General features: G+C 44.5%; 1 protein-coding gene across 2 annotated transcripts in view; it reads right to left on the bottom strand.

The window, feature by feature from the left end:
• Nucleotides 1–521: 521 nt before the first annotated feature.
• FAM222B (family with sequence similarity 222 member B) overlaps nucleotides 522–23,768 on the bottom strand; it is a 193,964-nt gene continuing 170,717 nt past the window's right edge. For both annotated transcript variants that reach the window (XM_069226207.1, XM_069226206.1), the window contains one exon: nucleotides 522–7,252. In XM_069226207.1, the coding sequence (XP_069082308.1) occupies nucleotides 5,250–7,252 (2,003 nt within the window). In that variant the 3' untranslated portion in view covers nucleotides 522–5,249. The remainder of the gene's footprint in view (nucleotides 7,253–23,768) is intronic.

A 23,768-nucleotide genomic window follows, 5' to 3' on the forward strand; every position in this document is an offset into this window, starting at 1 on the left:
TCTAGTGGCATGGAGTGGCACTCTGTGGGATAGAATGGCACTGTGTGGCATGGAGTGGAGTGCAGGGACACTGTGATACAGAAGGCTGCCCAAGTTGCCACTGAATTGCCCTACTGCACTTCACAGCCTGCTCGGGACTAATACATGATATTTAAATGCACTTATAATACAAAACAATAGGTTACAAATTATCTTGCCAATGATCTATATAAACATCTGATCCCTTTGATCCGATGCAGGTACAATGCTTCTGTGAGAACTGGTTTGTTTGCACACAAATGCGTTTTAGACCAGGAGGGGCTAGAGGGCGAGAGAGCAACATGTAGTGCACCGTTTGGGGACAAAGAAGTTGGAGCCAGGTAACGGCAGTGAAAGAAATAGAACCTGAATCACAGCACAATCAGCAAACGGACACTAATTTGAATCAATCTGTCCTTGCTCCACAGGAAGGAAAAGAAGCAAGGACTGGCAGGTGCTAGTGAATTACAGGGCAGCACAGAAGATTGACAATGAAGTCAACGAATGGTAAACAATGGGGCGCTCCAAGTACTTTATTGTAAACAATACCCCTCGCAAGCACAGCGCATGTGCTGTGCAGGCGAGACCTAAAAAGCAATTTCCTAGGCATTTGAAGTGTGCCTTTTAGAGCACAATTTACAGCAGCAGTATTATCTAGAACATCATTTTCCCTCTACCATGAAAAATATTGCTTGCAAAATGTCGAAACCAAAGAAAGTTAAAGAAAACCTCAAAATGCAGAGCACAAATATCTGTTTTGCCAAATGAACCTGATCTGCATTTCTTCCCTTAAAAGCAAAAACTGAAGTGATTCGATAGTGTCAGCAGGATGTTTTGCTCTGCATCTGTGCACAAGAAATTGCACTAGTTAAATGGTCATCAAAGCAAAACGGTCTGATCGATCAAATGGCAAATATTTCACAAACTATTTTCAATTTATTTTAAAAAAAATGTATATATATATATATATATATATATATATATATATATATATATATATAAAGATTGGACAAAAACATAATTTAAGCTAATTTTATTTGGAGACTTTAATTAGGGATGTATTATCAATCTAGGTAGTACTGCTGCATCATTGCTACATTAAACCTCATGCCAAACTGCCAAAAGGGGCAAGAATTCTCTGGGCAACAAACATAAAAATGTGTTTCCTCCCCCCGCGCCCCCACCCCTTTTTTTTTTTTTTTTTTTAATCTCCGGCGAATCTCTCCAGTAGGTGAACAAATACGGAACCGGCAGCTCTAACACTTTATTTAGCGAGAAGGATGTATTCGGGTGAAAAGAATACATTGTAAGGGAACCATATTAGTTGACGATTTTACTGCGTCCTGGAACGGGTCTCCGCTGGTCCAGAAAGGACAAAGAAACAGGCGAATGGGGAATGAAGAAAAGTCTTGACTTCAGGAAAGTATACGAGTCAGAAAATATTTATGACACAAGCTTCATATTAGACTTCTTTCATCCATGTATATTTTACCAGTTTTCACAGATGGCAGAGGGACAGAAGCATTGTGAACAATAAATTAGAACATCGGTTCTCTATCATTTGGCATTACACAGTCAGGCAAATTATCAGTTTCATATTCCTTCCTTTTAAATAAGGCAACACAAGCCAATATGCAAGTTATCTGTCTCGTGTGAACAACCTAGACATTACAGTTCTCCCTAAAGAGAAATCCCGGTAGTAGTATACAATTAAAAACAATAATTATACATTAAATAATGACATTATGAGAAACCAACATAGAAAGATGGCTAAACGTTTAGGAACTACCCATTTCAATTAAAAAAAATATACCCCTCCCCTTTTTAAGTAATCTATTTAGCTAAACATTACTACAAAAAACAAAAAAACTTTCAGGTGTCAAAAATGCGGCAGGTCTTCTATCCATGCTTTTTGTAAAGGAAAGGATAAAGTTCATTGAAGATTCTATTTTAATACAAAAAATTAGTGTTCAAATTAAAACAGCTTCCGAGAGTGGGTTGAAAAGGCAGGGAACCTCTATTTCATATTCATTGGGAGGAAGGTCAACTTTAAGTCGCACATTAACAGTTTCTCGTAGTCATCCATGTTACACAAAAAGGCCGTAAGACGCTGAAATGGCTGCAGAGAGATACCCCACGGAGGGTGCCGACACAGCTCATGCCCAGCAACAGAGGAGGGAAGCACCAACTGCGAGGGTGGGGAACGGTGGAAGAGAAAGTAGTACAGAGCGAATGGGCAGCACCTTAACTTTACTGGACCAGATGCTGCCCACGTGGCTCTACTGCACAGACCCAGCTCACTGATAAGGCCAGCGAACCTCAACAAAAAGGCAAAACATGGGAGGAACCGTCTTCGATGGAGAGACAATGAGGTCTTTAAGATAAAGTCCAGGTTGGGTAGAGGGAGATTTTGCACAGCACTGGCCCAGTCGTGGTGTCAGCTGCGGATGCCGACTGGATCGGTACATTGGTTGCTCCTTCCATATTCCAATTTAATGGCTAAACGATACTTAGCATTGTTCACAAGAAGGAAAGGGGTTTACAACTCTGGAAACTTTCCATGGAGCTGACAAGGAGAGCCACAGGTACTTCGACTATATTTAAGGCTTTGTGATCGGCTAGCTTCATATTAGAGGACCGTGAGGGATGCCAATGACCTGCTGATGCTGTGGATGCACTCATACACATCGCTACTGATGCCCAGACTAACAGGCACCATTCACACAGAAGAATAACACTTAGAGTTACAGTAGTATAGCAATAGTTGTTAGCCAGTGTACATTTAAGGACTTATGTTTTTTATTTTAATACTTCAAACTTTGGCGTGATCATTAGTTCTCACAATAAGCAATCCATTCTAGCCAGGCATTTGTAATGGAAGGAGCTACGTAACCCTAAAGGGACATTTGCAGGACAGATGAGACCAATCTGCTCTAGCAATGCCTGAGCAAAGCGTGAAAAGCGGGCACGAGTAGCTCTAAATTGGCATGCAAGGCAAGAAGAAGTGGAACAGTATTCTTCTGAGAAGCATAAATGTATCATAAGAGAGATCCCGGGTCAGACGGTTTAATGAAGGCAGCCAGCTAATTATCTTCAAGTCAAGAGTGGGTTAGAGAAAAGTGCGACTGTGGGAAGCATTAGAGATTCATGGTTTGCATCCACTGGAATAAAATAGGCGTCTTCCACCATAGTGATATACTTATGCGTTCAGATGCAATAAATGAAACTGACTAGTGCAAGCAGCAACAATTCATAGGAAGCAGCACCAAGACTGCTGTATAAAGTAATTTCTCTGTAATTTGTAAGTCACTCAAAATTGAGCAAAACTCGAAGTTTGTGTACTAAAATCTAACCAGTGAATTTGGGGGTACTTGCAGATTGTGCAGATTTGAGCGGGAGAGGTTTTCAAGCATGACTTCGAATTTATGAACACTGCCAACCATGGAGATAACTCTCGTTAGGTAAGCATGTTGTTTAGCTGCCACGCTCTGCAATGTGCAACCTCAATATACATGCCACCAATCACTACCATAAGAATGTGGTTCGAGAAATTAGGACTGATCCCAGGCACAAATCTGTAGAAAAACCTCCATTATGTTCTCTATAATGATCAGGATATGAGATAAACAGTCTATGACTAGTGGAGTAAAAAAAGAAAAAATATATGAAGACAGTGGGACCTCAACCCTACTCTTTGCAGCCTATCACCCTACCCTGGGGGCGATGGGCTGTCTCAGACAATCTACAGTTTATACTTACAATACCTAGATCCTGTCTGATCATCTCTCCGGTTTGCCTCCACAAAAGGCTAATCCCAATCAACCAGTTCTGCAGCCACATCACAGAGTTAATTCACACTTACAGATTCAGCAACCTGCATTGACATTTTGTAGTTTACACAGACTTAAGTTCTGCAGCTATCAGCAACATTGGGAGCTCATAGATAGTCAGCCATCCAGTTGTGCACTCAGCATCCACAATGAGCACTGGACACCCGGGCAGTTCTGTAGCCAGCACATCATGAAGCTCAAAGCTAACCAGTTCTGTACCCTTCGTCTACATTGTAGAGGTCACTACCTAGTTGTGCAGTCAACATCCGCACAGTTGCACCCACAACCAATGTCACAACCAGTCCTGCGGTCAACATCCAGAAGGTAGAGTTCATACTCAGCCAGGTCTGCAGTCCACCTAAAATCGATTCTGCAAGCTGAAAAGTCAGATCTGCACTTTATACCCACATTATGGTGCTCACAGACAATCCATTCTGAATCCTACATTCACAATGTAGCAGTCGCAAACAAGTTCTTCAACCGTAATAGGAATATTGTTGGAGTTGCAAACAACGACCCAACCCCATTCAACTAGCTAGTTCTGTGGCCTTCAGCTGCGTTGTTAAGTTCACTAACAGTTCTCCAGGTAAATTCTCTTCGGAGCACAATAGCATTATTTTAGAGTGTGAAAAATATTAATTGACACGAAAAATAACTTCTTGTCACATGGGCAAATTAAACAAGACCAGGAAGAAAGGGAGATAATTTCACAAACCCAAGCAAAAATGGGAGGGCTGGGAAAGGATTGTGTGTGAAGATCACAAAAAAAGCACATATGGGAACGGACGTGAGGATTAGCGCAGCAAGAGTATAGTGTGCGCAGATTAACAACTGCAGGGGGTGTTCACAGGATCAAAAACTGGGCCTGGGGTGAGAGGATCAAGGAATGGTCCTGCAGGGTGAAGTTCGACGGCTGGTTCTGGCGTGTGTGGGGAATGAAAACTGGACCAGAGGTGTGAGGAGAGACAGTTAGTGAAGGTGTGATGTTAACTAACTGGTGAGGGTCGATGACTCGTAAAGGCGCGAGTATCAACGATTGTGTGGCAATGAAGATCAGTATGAGGCTGAGCACTAGCATTGGTGGTTCAATTAGCGACTGATATGTGTGCGTTAAGGAAGAAGAAGATATGCCATTGAAGGGATCTGCCACAGCCTGAGCTGGAGATAGTGTTTATACTTAATTCAACACTTCCAATTGTTAAGAAGCATCTGAGATACTGAAGCAATGACCATGACACCAACTACAAGATGGAATTCAAAATATCGTGCAGCATGCTAATGATCACATCAAGTTTGCAAGTAAAAAAAAAAGAAAATTTTTTTTTTTTAAAAAAACAGCCTTGCTAGGATTTCAAATTAAGACTAAAACCTATAATTCCATTGATAATGGTTGTTTGTCACCTATCTATACCCAGGGTGCTGAAGATGAAGGTTATGACTATCAGTGGGCTCTGGGACTTGACCCGTAGTAGGCCGTTGGACCTTCCCAAGAGTGGCCATGCTCTGATCTCTGAAACAGGATTGCTGGAATTCCCCACCGAGGCAATCCATGGTCTGCATGATGCTGTTCTGGCCAGATGAACCCGCTCCAGCCCTGTAATGAGACCCCATTGCACAGTCCAAGGGTGCTGCAGCCGGCTGCCCTCCATGGAAAGGGATGGCCAGCTCCTGAGAACCAGAACTGTCGCTATTCGGTGTGGGCAGGATATTATTCCACATGGGCTGGAAATAGTGCCCATTTGAGTATGGCAGGGGCCCAGGCAAGCCGTTCACAGGGGGGGATGGGGTAGGCTTTTCTATAGGGGGTTTCAAGTTGAACGATTGGCCCATGCACAGTTCTTGAGGGTAGGCTGCTGTTTTGATTGGAAATCCCTGCACTGTCATCTCTCGTTGAGGGTGTTTACCAGCTTCTCCACACATCTGTTGCAGCTGTGCAAGCTGATGCTGATTCCATGCAAGAGGTTTTAGATCACTGGGGTATGATGCCGGCATCCTGATATTCACCAGGGGAACGTTACCAGAAGCAGCAGAAATAGCAGCAGCATGGTCAGCGGGAGCTCCTATACAGGCAGATATAGGCAGGTTGTGAGCGGAGACCCTGGTACTTGCATTGATAAGCAGGTTACGACTGATAGGGCTGGGATTTGCAATCTGTCCCTCACACACAGAGGTAGTGCCGAGCCCAGCCCGGGCCTGACAGAACTGGTTTATCTGCTGGACGATACTGGTCAGGTCCGGGGGCCGGTTCTGCTGCAGCATAGAGAGAGGAATGGTTGAGGTAGACACGGTCACATTAGGTGGGGCATCTGCATCCGGCATTTTTCTGCCGCCATGCAAGCCAGTCTGCAGAAGAGAATTGCCAGGGTGCTGCAGAGTCTCCTGGGGCAAGCTTGAAGGGGGCTGCAGTGCTTGTGCCATGCTCTGAGGGTGCTGTGTTCGCAACTGTGGTTGTGCCATGCTCTGAGGGTGCTGCAGTACCTGCGGCTGCCCTATGCTCTGAGAGTGCTGCGACTGTGTCATGCTCTGAGACTGCCGCATTGACTGGGACTGCCCCATGCTTTGAGAATGTGGTAAACTCTGCTGCTGCTGGATACTCTGAGGGTGCTGAAGAGTCTGTTGCGATATACCTTGAGGATGCTGCATGCTTTGAGGAATACTCTGAGGCCGTTGAAGAGGCTGCGGTATGCTCTGTGCACGTGACATATTCTGGGCATGCTGCCGAGCCTGCTGTTCAGCCTGCTGCTGAGCCTGCTGCAGGGCTTGCTGCATACCCCGATGGCGTTGCAGGGCCTGTTGCATACCTGGAGGGTGCGGCTGAAGAGTCTGTTGCAGGCCTTGCGAGTGCTGCAGTGCTTGTTGCATACCTTGAGTGTGTTGCTGCAGTGTCTGTTGCATGCTTGGATGGTGTTGCAGCGTCTGTTGCATGCTTTGAGGAGGGTGTTGTAACACCTGTGGCACACTCTGTGGACGAGCCATAGTCTGTTGCTGCATACTGTGAGCATGCTGCAGCGCTTGTGCATGCTGCAAAGACTGCGGGCGGGACAGGCCCTGCGTGTGACTTAAAGTGCTGGGTGCGGTGTAGGGAGAGGATGGGGGATTCATCATCACTTCAGGGAGTAGATGGGTACGTGCTCCTTCAAAGTCTTTCAGAACTGCTTTGGCAGGAGGCTTGACTATCGCAAGCAGGCCAGTCTTGGTGTTGGCCTGCGCTGGATACGGACTATACCGCTGCCCTGAAGTATCCAGCCCGTTGACAGTACGACGAATGTGCTTGCGCTGGGGTACCTTCACACTATTTGGGAAGATTTTTATAGTCAGTGGATTGTTGGCAACCTTCTTAGCATAGGCATCCAATTCTGCAGGCGTAGGATACCGAGCAGCTTTCATCTTCTGTGTAGTGTCCCCTGTGGAGACAAAAGAGAATTATTGTAATATTTACTTTTACAATACCCAAACTATCAATCAGCCACGAAGATTTATATAATCTTTTGATAAAATGTAACTCATGACAACAACAAAATCAAGTTTAGCTGTCAGTCTAAGTTGTACAATCAGAATGCTTCTGTTTCCTGTTGTGAATTATGAAATTGTGTGTCATTTCACAAGCTGAGTAGGTTGTGTGCAGCCAAAGAAAGCATGTGACACAAATAGTTTCAGGCACACTGAATAAATTAGTATGTTCCTCAGTTCAACATTACAAACGGCCACAAAATGCATCTCCTTTAAATTAAGATGTAAGCTCCATAAAAGATGGAAAAGAAAAATAACCACAAACGTATTTATTTTTCAAACTGCATTGCTTATTATTCGAAAGCAAGCCAAATGCAATATGGGCAGTAAATGCTCATCTGTAAAAAATGTTTCTTCTGGGGCAGATGTGGGAGGGGATTAAAAAAGGCGCAGCTTCAGGTGGGAGAACGGTGTAGGGCACTACACAATCTGTACAGAGTACGAAATTCGAGATCTATCACATGACAGTCCAAAACTAGAGTGCAGCATCTCATCTTGTGGGAAGCACTACGAGAAAAGTTCAGGCCGTAACAGCTCACTGTTACAACAGCTGGCCGAAAACAGACCAAATGTTTTAAAGGAAGCCTTTTGAGTACATCTGCAAAAGTATATTTTGCCATACGAGTTAGTCAGGGGCAGTTTTACGTCTCTGCTTACTTTTTCGAATCACTACAGTCTGATGGTGTGATCACGAACATCACACAAGCAAATGATAAAGTAGAAGAAATGGATTTACTACTGACAGTGAAAGAGCTGCTGCATTTATGTTAAAAATAACAAATGGAAAAAGAGCACAGGAGAGAAGATTGGCAGGGAACGTCTAAATACCATGACGAACGAGGAACCCCACTGTAAGGTAATAAGAGTAGGGATGGGTATGTAGCATTAACTGAAGGGGGTGCAGTGCTTCACTGCAAAAGGTGTAGGGTAAACAAGAGGCCTACTGAAGCACACATTCTTCCAACTATCCTGGTTACAGTTATAAAATAAAAAATATGTACAAAATCGACCATCAAAGGCCTATTGGCTTTAACAAATGCTTTTATTAATAGATAAACCAGGCCTGCTGCCTTTGCAATGACTTTTTTTAATAAAGATATCAGTTCCAAGGCTTCGATATAACTTTTATAAGTAAAACAATCAGGCCTCTACTGTTTATCACGGGGTTGCCACCATAACCAACTCAGGGCCTACTTGTACCGACAGACACTTAGTTCTGTTAATTTGTACCTTCCTAGGATCTCACTGCCTTTTATGCACTGGAGCGGGTGCATCACAATCTGGCAAAATGCCACTCCCTCCCCAAAAACGGGATGCCTGTTCTCAAAGGGACCCCCACCTCTTCAGCACCGAAATCTTCCTCACGCACAGCCCCAGAATTGGAGCAAATCACGGAGAACTGATTCCAAGCTCTAGAGGCCGCAGTGCAGTTAAACGATGAGACTAACCTTTTGGGTATGGACAGCGGTACTCACAATTTCACTACAGATGGCGATCCAGTCTCGTCACAAGTCTCCATCCAACCATCACCTGCTCTCCCGCTGTTGACCTTCTCACACTGCTGAAACAACCTTTTATTCTTTGTTCCCCATTTTTTGCAAACTGACATTATTTGACCACCACTGTTGTGCCTAACTAGTTTGCATGTTACCCCCCGGTGCTCTTTACCACTTACACAATGCTATGGCACGGCCAAATTCCAACTCTCCTGTCACATCTGCAATACCGGGCCTACTACATTCGCTTAATATTTATAGGGTGGCTTACTACGCCGTCCATGTTCTACATTGAGGCCACCTCCCTCTTTGTACTCACTGTTTCCCAGCTTGGGCGTTCCGCAAGTTGCTGAAGGCTCTGCATGTTCATACTTACCCAACCCAATAATATCCCACATTGTCCTCGAGAACACATCACAGACGTTCACAACATTTCCATTGCATCCTTCACCCAAGGAGGTAGTCGTGGTGGTAAAGTGAAGCACACTGCCTCCACATGCCTTCCCTCCACCTTTAAATCCCATCATCCAGACAATGACATTTGAAAGACAGCACCAAAATTCTCTTCCATATATTCCTACCATAACAGGCACTGTCTACATATAGTCTTCCTTCAAGAGAGACACACTACCTTAACGAAGTTACCCTGATTCCAAAAACATGGCGCGAATACATATATGCTACCACCTACTCAGCATTCACCAGAGGCACAATGATATAGATTCACCCAGGGGCACCTGTTCAGGCACTCCACACTATCAGTGATGAGTGGGCGCTATATTTTCCTTAAAGGCTTTTTCAATGGCACCATGATATTACTCGGGAACATATACACTTCAAACACTGCCCAGCATACCTTTTGGTCAATGCTTTCAGGTGTTATGCTCCAGAAGAGACACATCCCATAGATTTTAGTTGGAGATTATTACTATGTCCTCAATCTCCAACTGGACTGTTCTCACCCAATCTTCACACACCACCTCACAGGCACCTTCTCTGTAAACTAAATGAGTACACATCCTATCATCTACTCCTGCACAACAGCTGACCCTCACTGGGTCAGCTCCCCCACCTAGCTACCTTTTGAATAACACCTAGACATTGCAGTCTACCCTTGAAACATGCTATGCCATCCCCTTCTCATGCAGACTTCTCATCTTTCCCCCTCAAGTCCTTGACCAACCCACTACTTCCTATTGCCACTGTGATGCGTCCGACCCCACCCCTTTCTCTGTTTATTCACGGTTTCTTGTTGTAGTTAGTACTTGTTTTCCCTTCTTTTCCTTCCACCTGTTAGGGAGACCCAATTACTGATTGTATGTGATGTAACACTAATTGCTTCCGGAATTGGATGCTCCTTTTAAAAAAAATCTATTCTGCTCATGACCATGATGTACCTTGTAATAGCTTACTGTTCCTCCATATACTGAACATCTCAATAAAAAGAATGTTTAAAAACATATCCATTGACTTTAACATATCCTTTTCACAATATTAGTAGTTTTTCATAATAAAGAGATCAAGCTAATAACCTTGGTCACTGGCTTGTCACCATGATTAAGAAAGGTCTGCTGTATTGAGCCTTTGCTCTCACACATGGCAACCAGAGAAGATCAAACACCTTAATAGTCTAATTATCTATGAGAAGCTGTTTAACAGCATTGCAGTGGCATCTGTGTAACCGTAACAGTCAAGCACACTCCATCAGGGTGGCACCTGTGTGACTGAAAGGTCAAATAAATACCACAGTTTTGCTTGATACAGAGCGTGGTCGAGCTGGAGATAAATGATCACAGCTGGTTAGAGGATAATCACTCTCTGTAGAAGCACACATCTTGTGAAAAATCAAAAGCTGTACTCTGATGAACTGACATCAGGTCAGAGCAAGAAACACTTTCTGTAGAACTCCTGAAAGCTTTTTTTCTTTCCATCAGAAAGTAAGGCCACAGTTGCACTGTCAGAACAGACCTAAAACGTGAGGAAAAGCCTATGCTATGTGGGAGGGTCAGACAAGCATAAAGGAAACAGATTAGGATGGGATGAGTACACCTGCAACATGCTTGGTAGTGCAGAAGAAAATAAGTTTGTTACCTGTAACTGCTGCTCTCCAGTACAGAAACTTGAATCATTCCCTGTCGAAGTGGGAGTCCCACTGTAACTTAATAAAGCAATATACTTACCTAATGTACATCTGTTCGTGGCATATAGTGCTGCAGAATCACATGCTGCGCATATCACGCCATCTAGTGTTGGGCTCGGATTGTTACAAGTTATTTCTCTTCGAAAAAGTATTTTGTTTGAGTCACGGGACCGAGTGACTTCTCCTCTCGGTAATAGTGCGCATGGGCATAGACTCCTTTTTTAGATTGTTTTATTCCACCGTCTTGTCAGGACGTGTTCCTTCTCACTCCGAGACTTTAGATTCTGAAACTTTATATTCACTTTATTATACCGTCGGTATTGTTTTCAAACATGTTTACATCTGCAATTTATCCAATAGTAACACTGGGCTCAAGAAAACGCCCTTTCGAGTGCTTGCGCCCTTCTTGGGCCTGTTCGGGCCTACCACGCCATAGCCTGATGGATCGGACTCCATTCCGATTCTGTCCTCGATGCCATGCAAAATTCCCTTATACTGACCAGCACGTGGTATGTAATCTTTGCCTTTCTCCTGAACATCGAGGGGGAGATTGTGAAGCTTGCCGTTTGTTTCGGTCAAAAAAGACACTGCGTTCAAAGGGCAAGAAGACTCGAGATGGCGTCGAAATATACAGAGTCCACCGACACCTTAGCAGGCACAGACGGCTGTTTCGATCCAAGATTCCGACTCCGAACAAGGATCAGAAGACGATAGGCAGCCGATCACAGCAGCACAGCATGTGAGTACATCTGCCCGTACACCCACTTTATTAAAAAAAATATATATGTATATATTAAAAAAAAATTAATCGAGCAAGACCTTGAGTGCATCACTGCATTGAAAGTCATGGTTCTATCCGAAAGAAAGTTGTCGGCGACCAGCCCTTGGGTTCGGCACCAAAAAAGGCCAAGTCACCCCATCAACAGGCCACTCCTGTTTTGGTGCTGGAGTCGAGCAAGAAAATAAGAAGCTCTACCTCTGAACCGAGCAGACGCCTACAATTTTCGGATCCGAAATTACTGCATCCAGCTTCGGAGCCGAAACATCATCTACTATATTTGGGACCGAAACAGCTCGGAACCGCTTCGGAGCCGAAAACATCCTTCTACACAGAAGAGACCGGACTTTGAGCCATTTGAAACATATCCCCAAAAACAGCCACTGAACAATCCTCTAAGGGCACAAAAACATCAGAACATCAAATAGAGGAATCTGATATCCAACCAATTTTGGAGGTTATGGACAGTAAGTAGAGAAGATTACTCATCCACAAATAGACTTGGAAAATTATTGCTTCTCCACCTCCATAGACTAAAAAAAAAAAAAAAAAAAAAAAAAGCTGGCATTTCAAGAGACTCTTGATATTGCTCCACCACCAGCCAACAATTTTAAGTGAAAGGAGAAGCCATCACCTCTCCAACTTTCTCCACCACATTCGCCACAGCTTTCTTTCTCACCACCACCTACTACCCCACCACCAGTACCGTCACCATCACACTCCCATACCTATTCACAGGGAGACACAGAGGACCCTTGGGGCATATATGACTTGGACCCTATACCGTCCAATTATCCTGATCTTTACTCTACTAAACCATCACCACCAGAGGATAGTAGAGTTTACACCCAAGTTATATCTAGGGAAGCTGCATACCATGGGGTCCAAATGCATGCAAAACCTTTGGAAGAGGATTTCCTTTTTAATACATTATCCTCTACTCAAACACTACCAGTGCTTGCCAATGCTTCCTGGTATGCTTAGACATGCAGATAATATTCAAAGAACCAGTCAAAGCTAGGGTTCTAAACCCAAGAATTGATTAAAAAAAAACATAAGCCTGCACCAACAGACCCAGTCTACATTACGCAACAACTGCCACCAGATTCTATTATGGTCAGTGCAGCCAGGAAACAGGCTAATAGTCAGTCTTCAGGGGATACCCCACCCCTGACAAGGAAAGAAGAAAAGTTGATGCTGGGGGGAAAATGGTAGCTACCCAAGCAGCCAACCAATGGTATTTTGCCAATTCCCAGGCCCTGATGGCAAGGTCTGACCAGGCACATTGGGATGAAATGCAAGAATGTTTGCAGTATCTACCCAAGGAACACCAAAAGAGAGCACAGCAAATTGTAGAAGAGGGAAAGGTTATTACAAATAACCAGATTAGATCTGCCCTAGACGCAGCTGACACTGCAGCTATAAGTATTAATTCTAGCGCTACAGTCCAACAACTTGCATGGCTAAGGTCCCCAGGTTTTAAACCTGAAATACAGCAGGCAGTGCTTAACATGCCTTTTGATAAACAGCATCTCTTCGGACCAGAAGTAGATACTACTATTGAGAAACTCCAAAAGGATTTAGATACTGCAAAAGCCATAGGAGCCCTTTATACTACACCTTTTCGGAGTTCCTTTCGGAAACAACAGTTTAGGGGAGGTTTTAAATCCCAAACTTTGGAGGCTTCCACCTCCCATCCAAAACAGATGCAGCAGTATTATTCAAGAGGGTAATTTAGTGGCTCTTACAGCGGCCAAAACTTCAGAGCCAGAGGAAAGTTTACTGCCTCAGAGTGCTACCACACCCACAAAACAATGACTTCCCAAACATCCCACAATCCCACACGTCTCCTGTGGGAGGAAGGCTGCAACAATTCCACTCACTGGCAAAACATCACCCCAGATCAGTGGGTACTCTCAATTATCCGCAATGGTTATTGCCTAGAAATCATCTCTACTCCACCAAATATTCCAGTCAACACTAGATGAAGGGATATGCACAGCATGTGTATCTGCAGCTACACATGCCATTGAACATACATACATACATATATATATATATATATGTTTATCATGGCAATGAAAAGGTCAGTTTAATAGCCGCCTATGTCCTTTAAAAAAAAAAAAAAAAGGACCAAACTTGAACAATAACCAATCAGGCGACAGCCTCTGTTGGGAGTGTTCTAGGGTGTACTGAGTCCTTCAGATTTTCAAGCACAAGTGGGAATAGATAATCCCGAGCTATGAGGGGAGCCTCTCTGGGGATGAGGGTGGGTTGCATGTGAATCTATGAAAGATACCAACACTGGAGTTACAGGTAAGTAACTTCTTCTCCAGAGATACTTACGCAAAGTAGTTGAAGTGGAAACTGCCCAAGTTGAATGCACCCTAGTTTTCTCTGTGAGGGGGTTGCTAGTCTGAGTGGCAGAACTGGATTGCAGCTGAAATTCATTCAGCAAGTGTTGACATTGTGACTGGAGCACCCTTACGAGTGTGTCTGAGTCCAACAGTTGATTAGTTCACATGAGTTGTTTAGTGAGATGTAGGTAGAAATTTTAGATTTCACTTGATACCTGGAGTATGAATAGACCTCTCAGCTGATGATATTGAATTCACGCAGAAAGTCCAAAATATTATAGGTTCATTGAGGCAAAATCTGAAGGAACCATGGGAATAAATCTGTGAACTGGTTCAGAGGAGTACTAAATTGCCTGTCAGACACAAGAAGGCTCTTGAGTTGAGAAAGCCTGTATCTTCTCTACCCTACTTTTCGGGGTGAGCACTAGTAACAAGATGACCTTCCATAAGAGAAATATGAGGTGTGTTATATGAATGGGTTCAAATGTACTCTTCATGAGTTGAAATAGAAGTATGTTCATGTGCCAGAAGGGGGCTTTACTGTAGGAAAAAAGGAATAAATCTTTTATGAACTGTTTGATGATTCTGCAAGAGTAGAGAGAGAAAATGTGATGAGCATCTATATTTTGATATTGTTGTAAGCTGTACCTTAACGGATGCATGTACCAACTGTGACTGAGCTACTGAGAGGATATAGGATAGGTTTTTTCCAGATTATGATAGTAGAGGATGTAGGTTTGATTTTCTGGGGCCATGGGCCGAAACATTTTCATTAACGTTTACACATCTTTATCACGGCTTCCGATTTGACTTGGAGAGAATACACCTGCAGTTCTGAGGAACACTGAGATCTTTGAAATGATTACATTTACGAGCTGTACGTGGAAGAAGGGCCTGCCGTTAGTTTATCGTCAACATTTTACAGAATGCTGGTAGGTGAATGTGGTTGTATTCTGACAGCAAGAGAAGCTCAGCGAAGCAATGCTGCACTAGCCACTTGGGGGCTATCAGGATAAGACAATACTGCTTTGCTTTCCTCTTGGTGAGAATCTTGTGGTAGGTACAGATCCTGGAAAATCTGCCAAAAGGCATTCATCCAAGATCCTGGATGTGGATGCCAACTTGCACGGAACTGGCATTTGCAGGTTTCATTTGTTGCAAAGGGATGCAGAGCCGGTTTGGCCCAGAACAAGATCATCATACTTGGAGCCGAATGATCAAACTCCTCTTCTTGGAGGCTGTTTCCAGTTTTGTTTAGCATGTCTGCTATGAGATTTCTAGTCGAGGGAATATGAAGAGTTATCCTGTGTGATCTTCCTTGGACAGCACCAAAGACCTTGTGCTGCTTTCTTTATTCACATTTGCATGCTGGTGGTATTGTCCTTATGAACTAACACTGAAGACTCTGCTACATTAGCAGGAAAGTTTGGAGACTGAGCAGATGGCTTTGAGGTCTAGGTGAGTGATATGTATGTTTTTCTGGAGCAGAGACCACTTTGCTAGAATTAGAAGTTCTGTAGATGACTGCCCCAGCTTTCCAGGGAAGCATTTGTAGTCTGAGACTACCAGACTAGAGCTTCCATCATACCTAAGTGAAATTCACCAGGCCCTCAAATGATTTGTTTGATTGAATCTATTGTTTTTGTAGCTGCTCCTGTAAGGCATTCATTTTCAGGCATACAGGAGGGATCATATTGATCGTTGAGGACATGATGCCCAAAAGCTAACTGAACACACACAATCTTCTTGGATGGCAGAGTTGATTACCTCTGATAATTCACAAGGAGACAGCTTGTGAAACAACTTTAGGCAAGCCTCTGTTGCCTTGGACGCTTGAAATGCCGCTGGTTGTCGAGTTGTCGAAGTTGGGGAAGCCCTTCCTGAAAAAGCGGATTTGAAGCCAATTGGAAGAACTCTGATGAGTGGGTGGGAATGCAAAAGTATAAATCCTGTGCTGAGGGACCACATAAAAGATTGTTTCCGGAAATACTTTTCATTTCTGGAGGTCTATGATGGATGGACACTCCTCTGTTTTCTGGTTTATGAGGCAAAGCTGAGCATAGAAGGGTATTCCTTACTGAGAATATGGGCCTTTCTCTATGGAACCTTTGGTCATTGTAGCTAGCACCTCCTTCCGAAGGAGATGGTGATGACGTTTTGGTGGAGTAGTGGGCGCAATCTGGGTGAACTGTAACATCTAGCTACATGTGACGAGATCCAGGACTTATTTGTTCAATGCTATTTTCTGCCATATATGACATTCTTGGAACTGTTTTTCCTACTGGATGGTGTGATCAGCACCAGAACGTTGTCACTGTTGGTACGCTAGCCTAACGGCTACTGAGAGGGTTGATAAGTCAGATACTTATCAACGGATAAGGGGCTTTCTTGGGTCCTTCTAAAGATTGTTTCTTTTGAAACTGTAATGCACCAAAAGATCTTGCAGTGTCAAGAGTCAGCTTTAACTGCTTGCAAGGAGTCATCAACATGCTTGCCAAACAGAGCGTCGACATGGTACAATAAAAATATTAGATACATTTGTCCATCAAATTATGAATGTTGTGGCCATGAACCTTAGCATTCAAGGACCACTCACCCTGCCAGTTGCGGTAAGGCTGTTGAAGCTTTATTTATAGCACAATCTATGTTGACATATGATAACATCTCACCCCCTACAGCAGCATTTTGTTTTTATCTTCTGGCAAACATTTTATTTAGGTGGTCATGTTTGGCCACATCTGGTGGCTATACCTGCCCCATATTGCCAGTGAACTGGCAGCCCATACGGTGATACTGGACCTAGATGAGAAGGTGTCCTTGCTGGTTAGGCAGGATTGCGAAGAACAGTTTTTTTCACGCTCGTAATTCCTCCTGGATATATCAGCAGTTGGAATCCGGTTTACAGCTTTTCTATTTAAAATCAAAGAAAAAACAATCTAATTTCTTGTTTGCTACAGGAAGCTGGAAGTGTTTGGTCGCTTGCTCTGAAGGGTATGAAAACAACCAAAATTGATCTGGTTGTGGAATCCACCAGCTGTGGGTGAAATATGCCCTGAAGGTGTAGTACTAGAGCCACATGAACCTGACCCATGTTCTGCAGTTGGAGGTGGAGTGGTGTAATTGCTCACATATTGCACCTCCTTATATTGACTGTTGCAGACATGCTCATATTAGTACCGTAATGCTTGGCTCTAAGTTATCCTGGATTATGTGGGTGGTGTTCTTGTTGACCATTGCGCATCTTAATTTGAATTGTCATCAAGCTTGATGAGGCGTATGCAAATGGCTAGGCTGATGTACACAATGTTTGTTGTTGACGAGGCCTTCACCGTAGACGAACCGTCCTAAGTGAGGCTGTCGCAGACGAACCGTCCTAAGTGAGGCTATGAGGCAGTCGCAGGCGACCACCGTCAACTATCCCGGTACAATAGACAACAGCCGTCTATGACTACCGCCGTAGACGACCACCATCTATGACTACCGCCGTAGACGACCACCATCTAAGACGACCACCATCTACGACTACCGCCGTAGAGTAGATGACCGTCTTAGGCAAGCGCTGTAGATGACCGTCTTAGGCAAGCGCTGTAGATGACCGTCTTAGGCAAGCGCTGTAGATGACCGTCTTAGGCAAGCGCTGTAGATGACCGTCTTAGGCAAGCGCTGTAGATGACCGTCTTAGGCAAGCGCTGTAGATGACCGTCTTAGGCAAGCGCTGTAGATGACCGTCTTAGGCAAGCGCTGTAGATGACCGTCTTAGGCAAGCGCTGTAGATGACCGTCTTAGGCAAGCGCTGTAGATGACCGTCTTAGGCAAGCGCTGTAGATGACCGTCTTAGGCAAGCGCTGTAGATGACCGTCTTAGGCAAGCGCTGTAGATGACCGTCTTAGGCAAGCGCTGTAGATGACCGTCTTAGGCAAGCGCTGTAGATGACCGTCTTAGGCAAGCACTGTAGATGACCGTCTTAGGCAAGCACTGTAGATGACCGTCTTAGGCAAGCACTGTAGATGACCGTCTTAGGCAAGCACTGTAGATGACCGTCTTAGGCAAGCACTGTAGATGACCGTCTTAGGCAAGCCCTGTAGATGACCGTCTTAGGCAAGCCCTGTAGATGACCGTCTTAGGCAAGCACTGTAGATGACCGTCTTAGGCAAGCACTGTAGATGACCGTCTTAGGCAAGCACTGTAGATGACCGTCTTAGGCAAGCACTGTAGATGACCGTCTTAGGCAAGCACTGTAGATGACAGTTGACGACTGTCGACAACTACCGTAGATGACTGTTGTCCACAACCACTGTGTGATGACTGTCGACGACCACTGTAGATGACCGTCGTAGAGGACCACTGTGAGATGACTGTCGAAGATGACCGTCATAGATGAGGCCGTCGCAGATGACCATTGTAGATGAGGCCATCATAATCGACATGGTCGTCAGCTGACATAATTTTTGTTAATGATGATTTTATAGGTGTTTTTTAGATGCCCCATTGTAAGGTTATGAGGGTCTATTTATTTTCTTTTAATTTTTTCTTTCTGTGAGAAGTTCCTAATGAAGACTCGCTAAGTCTTTTTATGGCTTTTCTGTGCGCCTTCTGGGAAGCCTGGCGCAATGTCTCTGTAATCTCTCCTGAAAGGTCAAGGAATCCTCACTGAAGTTTGGGTAAGGTCAAGGAATCCTCACTGAAGTTTGGTCCTTTTTGTTTTTTAAAAGGACATGGATAGGCAATTTCTTTTCATTGCCATTATAGCCCATGATAGTGATATATATACTGCTTTAAGTTACTGTGGAACTCCAACTTGGACAATGGGAATAATTCAAGCATGTGAATCTATGAAAGATCCAATACTGGAGAATTTTTCTTTTACAAAACTCTTTTCATTTGGTGCAAGATAGTAGAAAAATGTGGATTTAGCGTTTATACGTTTGCGCAGTTGTCTTGCTCATCTTGGTAACAAAGAAGTTAGTACAAGCATAGCAAAGTAATTTACTATGCAACTGCATCAAATGCCAGTCGATCAAGTAAATTCAAACTGCATCGTACTAACATGCAGTTTAGTACCAGACAGAAATCAAGAGAACTGGTTTGTCTCACTCAGGAAGCCTGGGGTAATCAGTACTTCCCTTTCTATGTTTTATTTAAAGCACTGACGTGCAGTAAAGTTCATATGCTGAAAAGAATGTGAACCAGTGTCATGAGCAAAATATGTTTGGTGGCATCACCAATGCTCCCTACTCCACAAAGCGGCAGAGCAGACTAGTTGTTCATGCACAAATGTACAATAAGTATCACTGTTTTTCCCTCTCGTTTACCTTGATGCTAATGACAGTTCCAGAATTACACTAGATGGTTTCAGCCTCCGTTCATTTGAAGGTAAAGCGTACTTGTAGGAAAGTACCCTCTTTCTTGGCACAGTTACCCCCATTTTCTGCCTGTTGTCAGTGTGTGACTGTGTTCACTGGGATCCTGCTAATCAGGACCCCAGTGACTATGCTCTCTCCCTTCTAACTTGGTTACTTACACCCCACATTTGGCATACTGGTGCCCCGATGTAAGTCCCTAGTATATGGTACCTAGGGCATTATGGTACTAAGGGGTGCTCCATGTATTATGCCACCTATGGGGAGCCCGTGCAAAGTGTTCTGCAGGCCTGCCATTGCAGCCTAAATGAAAGGGTGCATGCACCCTTTTTCACTACAGTTCACTGTACCAGGTCACTAGAAGTCACCCCATGTCAGGCCCTCCTAGCCCAGAGGGCAAGTACCTGTGTGTGAGGGCACCCCTGCACTGGCAGAGGTGCCCCCATGAACTCCAGTTCCATTTTCATGGACTTCGTGAGTGAGGGGAATCCCATTTATGCTCGTTCTGGACATAGGTCACTACCTATGTCCAGCTACATAATGGTAACACCAAACCCAGGCTTGTCTGGTATCAAACATGTCGGAATCATACCCCAATACTGTTGCCAGTATTGGAAGTATGATTTCATGCACTCTGGGGGCTCCTTAGAGGACCCCCGGCATTGCTACTACCAGCCTTCTGGGGTTTTCCAGTCAGCCCAAGCTGCTGACACCCCTCAGACAGGTTTCTGCCCTCCTGCACCAGCTAAAGCCCAGCAAGGCAGAACAAAGGATATCCTTTGGGAGAGGGGTGTTACACTCTCTCCCTTTGGAAATAGGTGTTATATGGCTTGGGAGTGGTAGCCTCCTCAAGCCACTAGTATACTTTGAAGGGCACATTTGGTGCCCTCTGTGCATAAACCAGTCTACACCAGTTCGCGAACCTCCAGACCATGCTCTGGCGCAAAACTGGACAGTGGAAAGGGAAGGGACAACTCCCATGTCCATTACTACCCCAGGGGTGGTGCCCAGAGCTCCTCCAGAGGGTCCCTGGGTTCTGCCATCTTGAATCTAAGGTTGGCAGGGACCTCTGGGAGTATCTGAGTGGCCAGGTCAGGCAGGTAATGTCAGAGCCCCCTTCTGATAGGTGGTCACCTGGTTAGGTGACCAATCCCCCTTTCAGGGCTATTTAGAGTCTCTCTCTCTTGGGTGGGTCCTCAGATTCGGCTTGCAAGATTTCAGCAGCACTCCTATGCAACCTCTACACTGGAACCGCGACTGGACCCTCCAGGAGCTGACAATCTGCATCCATGACGAAGACTCTGCTTGCATCATTGTTTCAACGGCTCCTTCCAGCTTTTGCAACAAATCCCCAGCTGTGCATCCTCTGTGGGCAGCAAGTCTTCAGCTTGAATATGAAGGAATAAGGAGTCTCCCTTGGAGGAAAGGAGTCACTAACCTGCATCCAAAGGCACCAACTGCAACAATGACTGGCTGCATGGATCTCCTCTCATCCTGAGCTGCATGAATCCTGCATCACAGGTGGCGGTCCGGAGTAGTCCTCTTGGTCCTCTCTACCAGCTGTCCAACTTTGGTGAAGGTAAGCCCTTGCCTTCTCATGCAGAACAGTATCGCTGTGCACGGTCTCTTGCAGCTGCCAATGCTTGTTTGCATCTCCGCCAAGGGATCTTCAGGCTTCATGCAGCCCCAGCCCCCAGCACTCCTTCCTGCGACACACAGCCCTCTGCATCGTTCTCCTGCGGAGTGGGACCCCTTCTGCAGTAGTGCCACCTGGGCTCCTCTGTGACACCTGGGTTCCTCGTCCAGTGGGGGCTACCTCTTCTTCTCTGGACTCTCTGCCTTACTGAGGGTCCGTCTAGGAATCCCCCCATGGGTTGAGTCCTCCTGGACCTTGCTGGTCCCCGGCAGCACCACTTTTGCTTCACCACAACTTCTGCCTTTTACCAGGCTTGTTGGTGGCTTTTCCACGTCACATACCGACTGCCATCTTCCAGCTGGCGTGGGATGTCGACTGCATCCTCCAGTAACTCTTCACCTGCTCCAGGGCTGCATTCCTGACCGTCTTCGCCCCCACCGTCGACCAACTCCTGCATCCACAGCTTGGTGGGAGTTAACTCCTACTCCTCCTGGAGTCCTCTGTGACATCTGGGCTTGGTCCCATTCTTCCACTGGTCTTCCTCTTCAGGAATCCACCGCTGGTTTCTTGTAGTCTTGTCTGGGTGTTGCATTTTTTTCATTTTCTTCCTTTTGGGTGATTTGGGGAAAATCTAGTAATTTAGTCCTTTCTTCCTGGTCGGTAGGGGGCACTGTGGTTCTTATCTCTGGGGTTTCCTGGTATCCCCAGCTCCTCTCTATGCATTCCACTTACCTAGGTGTGGGTCCTGTGTTCGCATTCCATTTTTTTAGTATATGGTTTGGGATCACGCAAGGGTCACTATTGTCTATCTGCATTTGCACAGTTTTCTATCATTTTTATGCCTATTTCTGTTAACTACTGCACATATTTAGTGTGTTTACTTACCTCCTATTGTAGAGTTGCCTATCTAGTGTTTTGGTACTGTGCTACTGTAATAAAGACCCTTTATTTTCGTGACAGTGTTTTCTTTCATGTGTGTAAGTGCTGTGACTACAGTGCTATTGCATGAGCTTTGCATGTTTCCTAGATAAGCCTTGGCTCCTAATTCACAGCTACAGCTCGAGAGCCTGGCTTCTAGACACTGCCCACACTACACTAATAGTGGATACCTGAGTCTGGTATCAGGTGTAAGTACCTCAGGTACCCACCACACACCAGACCAGCTCCCTACAGTACTTTAGGACAGTGTACTCAATATTCAAGAAGGATGTAAACAGGGATCGCTTCTTAACAGAAGTAACTGGTACTCACTCAAGTGACTGATTGGGGAAGAGAAGATGCATGCAAAGTTGCTAAACCAGCCTAAATATGGAAATAAATGAACCAGTTTGATGGTTAGTTTAATGCAAGGACAGGCTACTCACTAACTCAAAGAAGTGAGAGGCAATAGAAAGAGAACTTTCCAGAATAGCCCTTAGAAATGCAAGTTGGCCAATAATAAAATCATGGGAAAACATACAAAACCCAGGGAGGAGTAAGAAATGTTCTAGATTAGATGATTCCTATACTGGTCAAATGACTGCAATTCTTAAGATGGACATGTTCCCCTGCCCCGAAATGATGCGGTCACCACTGCCAAATGGGCACATATTTACCTCTAAGCTACATGTGATTAAGCAATAACAAATATTGAAGAATGCCTTGGACGAGAAGCATGGAGCGGGTCTATGCTGCAAGAAACACCAATTAGAAAACTCACCACCATTTAGCAAGTTTGTACAACTGGGCTTAACACTTGTTCCAGCATGTTTATATATTCCTTTGGTAATTTATCGTACTCACATTCTATGCTTTCATGTGCCAAAATGCAAGATTTATTGAGCAAGGATTACAATTTAAGATCATGCCACGCTAATAGCTGAGCAAACTGAAAGACAAAAGGTAGTTATCCTGCACTGATATGTCCTTTAGAGTGGTACCTCAGGAGTGTTTTGCATGTTAATGCAATGGCAATGATGGTCATAGATGCCTGCCACATTTTCCTGATCACCTATGATCGGAGAAGCAGTGAAAGAAAAGCTTCTACAAATATTTTTAGTTAGTCCATCCATAGAGCACATCAACTGAGTGAGCTTGTAGATCTTGAGAGGCAACGTGGCTGTCACCTTATTTCACTTTCTATTGTAGCAAACAGGTCTGTGTGTCCCTTTCTTAGAAAAACTGCTTTAGAAGTGTAGAACGCAGGTCTCACTCTGCCTCTATTGGTAATCACTGATTAATATGTTGACCAAGTTGCATTCAGTTCCTCACACATGCTCTAACAGAAGATATACCAATCAACAGAGTCCAGAACCATATAGCTTGCCATTCTTTCACTGGTAGCTGGAGGGGGTTCAAGTCATACACTGTAGGCAGATAGTCAGTGCAGATCAATGCCACTGGTGAAAAAGTAACAATCAAAATACTAGTAGCATCAGAGCACAAATCTTCAATCCCACAATATAGATGTTTGCGCATTCAAGTTCAGCAACAGTCAGGGTACAAGTCTGTTGTGTCACATGTGGTTACGGAAAGGGTTTTTAAGCAATTGGTTCTCTATGTTTTTTTTTCACTTTTCCTTCTTGATGTCTATGTGATATCTGGCACATAAGCTATTAGGCACCAGTGACGTTTAAAGTATGAATACTCGGGGGAAGTTATAGA

Source organism: Pleurodeles waltl, chromosome 3_1 (genome assembly GCF_031143425.1).
Source record: "Pleurodeles waltl isolate 20211129_DDA chromosome 3_1, aPleWal1.hap1.20221129, whole genome shotgun sequence".
Lineage (NCBI taxonomy): Eukaryota > Metazoa > Chordata > Amphibia > Caudata > Salamandridae > Pleurodeles > Pleurodeles waltl.